Source organism: Myripristis murdjan, chromosome 24 (assembly GCF_902150065.1).
Source record: "Myripristis murdjan chromosome 24, fMyrMur1.1, whole genome shotgun sequence".
Lineage (NCBI taxonomy): Eukaryota > Metazoa > Chordata > Actinopteri > Holocentriformes > Holocentridae > Myripristis > Myripristis murdjan.
This window is the reverse complement of record NC_044003.1, coordinates 15,314,381-15,322,297: the sequence shown is the minus strand read 5'-3', so window position 1 is coordinate 15,322,297 and position 7,917 is coordinate 15,314,381. Positions and strand designations below refer to the sequence as shown.

The following is a 7,917-nucleotide window of genomic DNA, read 5'->3' as shown; positions in this document are numbered from 1 at the left end:
AAGTGGGTTTAAGGAGTTTTGGGTGGCAAATGATTTTAAATCCACGGGCTTTGCTGTATATTAGGGTTTAAATGACGCTCTGTGAAAGCCATGTGGATAGCCAGCCAATTGGCTCGCCTTGCCAGGCTAATTAAGACTATAATTAAATTCAAAACTGTACCGATAAGAGCCTAATTTGAAATAACACGCAGGATAATTGGCCTAAACTGTACGGGCGCTCGCACTTAATTTATTTCGACATCTTGTTTAGTTTGAATGCTGCAATGCGGTTCGGTCCAAATGAAGCCCTGAACTGAAAACCCGATTTAATTCAAGTTTTGGGGAGGAGGACGCGGAGGAGGAGGAGGAGAAGGGCCGGGGGAGGAAGGGGGGGTTAGTATATTGTCCGCCCCTTAATCCGGTTGGCTCAGAGACTGCCCGCAGGCCAATTTGTAAGTGGTTTGCAGAGCTGCCAATCACAACAGACATCCTCTCCTCAGGCTGTGGCTGCGAAACATCTCAGTTGCTGTGTGGAGAGATTTGACGGAGAGACACTCCTGTACATGGACCATCACTTCGCTGCAATCCGCTGCCTGCTCAAACGCGCACGTAATGTCACGGTGAAATCTGGACGTAGCGGGTTAAAAACACGCATGTGAAATTCTCCTTGCATGTCAGGAGAGGAGGAAGTAGTCGCCGGTTCGCGGCTGTTGTGTCGTTTCTTATCGCTTCTCCCCCCTCTATGTCACTCTAATTAATCGGAGGCATGTGGAATCGCACCAGGATTAGGAATTGCCTCCCAATAGTGTGCCTGCTGTTGACGTTATGGACGGAGGTAAGAGGGTCCCGACCGTCCCGTATATTTTGCTTTTGTTTATTATTAATATTTTTATATTTATGTGCCACAGAAATAATATCAATGTTCAATATAATTAATGTCAAAAGTTGGTGGGCGTGGGCAGATGTATTTGCTCTCCAGCACTGCATATTCGCATCGCATTAATCGATAATTGAATTACGTAGCCGTCAGTTGTGGAGCATGTGATCATGTTACCATGACAAGATTGAAGTCTGAGGGAATTGATAGCCCGTCGGCTACTCTCCATTTTATTGTGATGCCCAAACCCTGCACGTTTTTGTGGAATTAGGCCTGCACCAAGAAGTTGTAAGTTGCACTGCATCAATTGCCTGCTGCAGCGGTTTAATTTCCACCACCTCCTGTCTGAGGGCAATTGTCTGAAATCGTAGCCTGTGTAGCCCAGGCAGTGCACCCTCATTGGATTTAGCACATAGTCCCATTCATCATGCAAGAAATTATTTTGCAATATCTGCCCCTGCCAAGGTGCATCTTGGTTTTGCTTGGGTCAGGCAGTGCCACTAGTTCATTTTTACGCACACGTTCGAGCGCCAAATGCTATAATGTAGTGTGTGCATATATTTATTTTTATGTTATTTTAAATGTTATTTTTAGGTGTCCCAGTCAACTGGCTATTTCGAGCTGCAGCTGATCACTGTAGAGAATGTAAACGGCGAGTTGGCGGACGGAGAGTGCTGCGACGGCTCCAGGAGCTCCCAGGACCTGCGCTGTGGTCGAGACGAGTGCGACACTTATTTCAAAATCTGTCTAAAGGAGTACCAGACGGAGGTCACCACCAGCGGCCTCTGCACCTACGGGAGTGGATCTACACAAGTTCTTGGTGGAAATATGTTTTCTTTTAAGAGCGCAAAGAACAACCTGAATAAAATCGACGATTCTGGCAAGATCTCGATCCCCTTCCAGTTTGCGTGGCCGGTGAGTGTGGCTCCCTGCCCCAATTAAGATGACTGATTGGTGTCCTCCCTCCTGCCTGGAGGAAACGCTGAACCCCATTTAAAAAAAAAAAAAAAAATCTGGCAATGTAAACTTGCTTTGTGCATCGGCAAATATGCGCACCAGCTAGAACATGACGTTTTACATTGTACGAGAGGTTAAGGGCCACTCTTTAGTTCGGCATACAGCAAAAGCACCAGGAAACATATATCTCGATAAAATTGCACTATGTAAATTGTAAATGTTTTAAGTCTAAGAAGAAATCACCGTTTATTAACTTAGACAGTGGGAGGTGGTTGTAGGAAGCAATTACAATTTGGAATTGTATTTCAATCAAGTGCTACTTGATGGGTGCTATACATGCCGAATATACCAGAGGAGCCTATTGACTGTAAAAGACCATAAATTATTTTCTCATATGTATGTGCATTTGCTGAGCAGGCAGATAGCAGTGAATTGCCAGATTTCTGAATGAGGGTTAGGCGTGACATTCATCACATATCATGGCTAAATGATTGTTTTCTCCAAAAGGATTCAGCCTCAGCTACAGTGGTTCATAGTGTCATCTGGCTCTTCTTTTAAAGTTGGCTTGATGCATGAGGTTGGCATTGTTCCAGGCCACCAGCATGCACCTGCCAAGGCCATGATAGGCTAATTAGACTTGGGGAAATGCTTTGATATGTAGACCCTAGCTGAGTTAAGGGAGGGGAAGGCAGGCCCATTCTCTCTCCCATAGAGGCAAAGTTATGCCAACCTTGTGCACCATGTAGAACACGACTTAAGACCTTTTCTGATTCGCTGGGGTTGTCAGGTATATTAAAGCATAACTATTACCCACCAAGCAGCACCTGGTACAGTAAAAATCAACTGTAAGAACTGACTCGTAATGCTCCCTGCTGCCAATCATAGTGCGTTTTGGTATAAGATACCATGTGAACCTATGACAAAAGTTGATATTTTATGGAAATACCTCCTGCTTTCTGTATTGGAAGGATGGAAGAGTTTCTCTTTCCGATTTTAAATGGTCTTAAGTCATTTTCTGGGAGGTATGTAACATTTGCTGTTGCACAGGATAACATTAAACTACCAGATTTTCAGTGGAGCCTGGTTTGCTGCATATATAAGAATGGCACATGTGGAAGCTGCTGTAGGTCTGAGGTGTATGTGTCCGATGAATGCATCTTTTGGCCTATTAATGCTTTATCCAAACTTCAGATGGGTCTCATTTTGCTGTGAGCTTCGTGAAGAAGTATCAGAGATGTGCTGTTAATAAAGCTGAAGTGAAGGCGTCTTCAGGCAGTGGGTTGGTGAATAAGGCTGGTTGTTAATGACACCCCCCAGCCTCTTCTCATCCTGCCTTGTGCCAGGTGGCCCCTGGTGGCCCCTCCAGGGCAATTAAACTTGCTGACCATGGATGAGTGATAGCTGATGGATTAGGTACCAAGAGGGTGTACACAGTGTTACCCCCTGTGTTAGGAAGTTAAGTAGTCTTTTATTTTTTTTAGGATAGATATTATCTTAGGGTCTGACGTTTTTAGCGTTTAAATACAATGATTGATTTCCATATTTATTTTGTTCGAATAATGAATTGCTGCTTGATGAACCAGTAGATGATGTCTAACAGCTTTCTTACTTAATGTGTTGACTTTGACACCTCAACACAGAGGTGAAGAGGCCTATTCTGGTGTGTTTTCTTTCTGTTAAGTGGCTTGCACTGATAAGGGTGCACTATTCCAGTGCCAGATGTCACAACAAGCCTGTGGGGTTACTAGCTGTGGCGTGGTCGCTTTCCTCACTGAAGAAACAAAGATGCAGTGTAGTATTGACTGTCTGATCTGGCCAACTGCCCAATTCAAGCCCCGCCGAAGCCAGCAGGGGCTGCACTCCTCGGTCATCCTCATCCCGGCTTTAGCAATTCTTATATCACACTCTTAGGAATGCTGGCTTTGCTTCAGAGAATTCTTTAATGTTCACACTAGAGCTGAAAGTGTTCCAATTTTTAATTCTTGTTTCCCCTCACAGATCTGATGGTTTCCAGTGTGAACAGCAAAAAAACTGCATGGATTCACATTATTTATTTATTTAATTCTGACCTGGACTACATGGATATGTGGTATGAAATTGGATCTCTGGCTATCATTAGACTTGTAGTTGAGCACTCAACTTGGAATATGTGTATTTATTGCCATGGCAATAAATAAACTAAATTTTGGCACTCCTGCAGTGTGGCTGAGCCAACTTAAGTATGGAGGACAGAAGGACACTACAATGGAAGGAAAGCAAGATAGCCAACTTTGTATTTGGAGAGATTTCTCAGTTCAAGTCAAAACTCAAATTCAAAGGCACTTACTGTAACTGAAGTGAGCTGGAAACAAGTAGGAGAGCATAGACACAAAAGTAGGTGATATGTTGTTACTTTGTGCAGACATCTCGTTATTAACACTGTCAGCTCATTGAATAGCAATCACAAAAAAATCATATTTAAGCAGCAATTCAGAATTGTGCATGAAAGCAAGAGTTGTGAACGTAACATCTTGATTTCTTATTTGTTGGATGATCACCTGCGTGATTCTCAGAGAGCTTTTCATCTCCCACTCTGTGTAACAGTAAAAGCTAATATTGCGGTCTTGTGAGAGGTTGCTGTTACCCCATGAGGAAACGCAGACATTGTGGCCTCTCCTTAGTCCACTTATCAGCAAACCAGTGCAATGCAGTTGCAAATGGCTGATTTTACATGTTGCTAGAGGCAGTACTGTACTCTGAGCTGCATGATGCATTTGTCCTTTGGACCCTGCCCCTCCTCAGTCCTAATGATTTAGATTGTGTTTCTAGATCTGGCTAGTCTGCTCGGCATGCCACTTTGGAGACTGACTACTGATGCTTCTGCTGTCTCATCTGACCTCAGCCTACACATTTTTTTTCTCTACAGTTTGAAATTTAAAGAAGATTTACACAGCTTCATCTTTGCTGAAGGAATATAGATTTAACACTAATTCAAACTTTTTATAAGTTGAGAGAAATTGATTGGTGGGGATGGAATGCATTGAAATATACGATATTTAAGATTAGGGGAATAGTTAAGGGTTTGGCCAATGGAGCCACTGAAACAAAAAAAAATAGCTTTCTCTGGGGTAAGAGGAGAGGATTTTACACTTTTGGCAGTGGAAATATCTAGGCGCTTCAATCCAATGCAGAAGCCGGTTGACCAAGTTAAGGCCTCCTCTGCCCTGGCCTGATTGAGTTTCCATTTTGTTGGCCCATGCTGTGTCTGCAGTTCCGGAGGGGGAGAGAGACACGCGTCTTACTTCCATTTGATCACTAATGAAATTGCTGGCGGAATTTGTCTCTCCCTCTCCTCCCCCCACCCCAGCCACATCAACCGGACGTCCGTTTGATGGGAGCCTGCCTGTAACTGTATCTGCCCTGAACTCTGATGGGATGTGTCACACACCTTCTCCCAGTGAGTTAGTAAATGGACACATGCATTTAGCCAGGCTGGTAGGTGATCTACACCAACCAAATGACGCAACATAATTTTCGTCGCTATTCTACCTTATCACATTAGATGATCATTTGTAACTCAACACAATAGTATTAGCTATGATCATGAAGCAACAAAGGGTGCAACAAAGGGTGCAACAAGTCAAGACTACATAAAGTAATGACAGCGTCTGATTCTGACATGTGTCTCTTATTGGCAGAGGAAAAAACAAAACATATGTGCCCATACATATATTTTCAGTGAAAGTGATATCGCAGTGCTGATGATCTCCAAAGTGGGCAACATGAAGAATCTCATTCACTTGAAAATGATGTGGCAGCACGCTCAACAAATCTGAATTCTGTTGGCTCAGCCACAACAGCCACGTGCACATGAAATGCACACTGTCACATGCTGCTGTAAAGCATTATTAGGTTTAGCTTGGCTTTATCACTTTATTCTATACTGTTACCTAAGTCTGTAGTTCTTGGGACCAGGGACCTATAGGCATCCTAGCCGTTTTCCACCACTAGAACTGTCCTCAAAACACTGGAACCCCTTTGAGGAACCAGGAATGCTTACCCATGTTTACCCAAAGGAACCAGTCTCTCTTTTTGTCCTGGCACTGACTTCCTGTGCCCCAAAAATGGCCCTTGTAACTGTGTTGGTACTGTCAGATTTCCTGAAGGCTTAGGAGAAGATGTCTCTTCTCCAAAACCAATTTCAACATCACAGCGGCACAGTAGTAAATAATCATGAACATAACTGCCTCAGCTTCTTCCATGTTCACTGTTCTGTGCTTGTCAGTGACATGCAGAATGAGGAGACACGTCTTCCTTATTTGCATTCAGTTCACAGTTTCTGGGGATGTGGTGAAAATGCAAACATGAAAACTTTGGGCACTTGCTTTGACCCCCAGGAACCTCCTCCAAGAGCAAGATCCAGGAACTTGGCCCCACATGTGTTGGATCAAATGTGGGTCCGTGGTTCTAATATGTGCCTTTTTAGCATCCAGAAAAGCCTGACAAAACTTTTGAGAACCACTGATTGAAGTTTAGGTTCAGACTGCAGGCCTTCATTCTCAGAACTGAATTGCTGTTCACATCTCACTTTTTTTTTGGCACTGTGCAAATCTATTCTAGAATATATCCCATATTCAACACTGATTGCAACTTGAAGCATGCACAGAATATTAATAACAAAATGTCACATTTGTTTTTGGACCAATGCTACTCTAGTTATATTCAAAATCATTTTAGTTGGTACAAATGTTTTGGGTTTTGTCTGAATTGTGGCTTGAGGCTTCTCAGTGAAATCATTCATCTTTCCATCGCTGTCTTATTGTCCTCCATGCTAACCCTGGCTCAATGAAGCTGCTGTGGCACCAAAATACAACAACAATTGCAAAAAATGCAACTCCATTCAGCTTTTTTTGTTGTTGACACTGATTAATAAACATCCAGTCTGAATGGGGTAAAATCAGAACTGGGATGCTTCCAGCTGCAGGGTTAACATGTACTAAGTATTAGGAAATGCTGGAAAGAAGGAAGAAGGCATGACTACCCTCCGGCAGTGGTTCAGTCAGCCACACTCCTCTGTGCCTTCTTTGGTAGTCAGTACCTTCGATTATGTCTTTCTCCCTCACACACACAGACACACACAGACACACAGACACACACACACACACACACACACACACACACACACACAGAACCCAAGGCTAACAGAGACTGCCATGGTTAGCCACACCTGATAGGGAGCTTGGCAGGGCCGTTGCTAGGAGACAGCTAGATAGACCTCTAGTAAACAATTATCTTCCATTGCTGTGCCCCCCTCCCCCATCCCTCCTCTTTTGGTCCCAGGGACATTGTGTGGAAAAGCACTCTTAGGGGTCTCACCTGTGATTCAGCTGATTTCAATATAGATTATGCAATTAGCCAGTCAACCAGGACTCTCGAGGCAAAAAGCCAGCTTTTTCTAAGAGCGCTTGGTCTCTGACTGTTTAAGTGGTGCTTAGGATGTAGTGTTTATTTATTTATTTATTGATTTATTTATTATTTTGAAGCTTACAGTGAATTTGTTGTGCTGCTACTCAGTCCAAGCCTTGTGGACTGCAATCAACCTCATGGCTGTAAGCAATTCAACACAAGATTCAACACATCTGGAGTGATAAGGGCTAAACAAATTCTGAGAAAAAATATTGTTTTATTCAGGTTGCCAGATTTGCATCATTGTGATTTTTAAGAGGTACAAGGCTGCGATACAGAGATTTTCATGTTCCACAAATTTGGCATGATAGTCAGGAGGGGCTGAATCATTCTGCCATCCAAGGAGAGTGCATCTATGCCTTGAGGAGATGGTTGCTTTGCTGCGTGCTCTCAAACACTGTTGTTGGGAGTTTTTGAAAAGTCCTTAAGCTGTGAAACCAAAGACCAGGCATGCAGCTGTATTTGACATGTTTTATTGATCCTGATGACTCAGTAGGGTGGAAAAAATCAACCTTACAATGCCACAAGTTTCTGGGGTTTTCTGTTTCCTTCATGTTTGCCATGCCAGCCCCATTCTGCACACAGTCAGTGCACTGCAAGCTATAGGACTACATCAGTAAAGTTTTACTTATACTTCAGATTGCCTTTGTGCTACACCC

General features: G+C 43.3%; 1 protein-coding gene across 2 annotated transcripts in view; it reads left to right on the top strand.

The window, feature by feature from the left end:
- Positions 1–474: 474 nt before the first annotated feature.
- jag2b (jagged canonical Notch ligand 2b) overlaps positions 475–7,917 on the top strand; it is a 54,213-nt gene continuing 46,770 nt past the window's right edge. For both annotated transcript variants that reach the window (XM_030047086.1, XM_030047085.1), the window contains exons 1-2: positions 475–814; positions 1,451–1,771. In XM_030047086.1, coding sequence (XP_029902946.1) covers positions 746–814; positions 1,451–1,771 — 390 coding nt within the window. In that variant the 5' untranslated portion in view covers positions 475–745. The remainder of the gene's footprint in view (positions 815–1,450; positions 1,772–7,917) is intronic.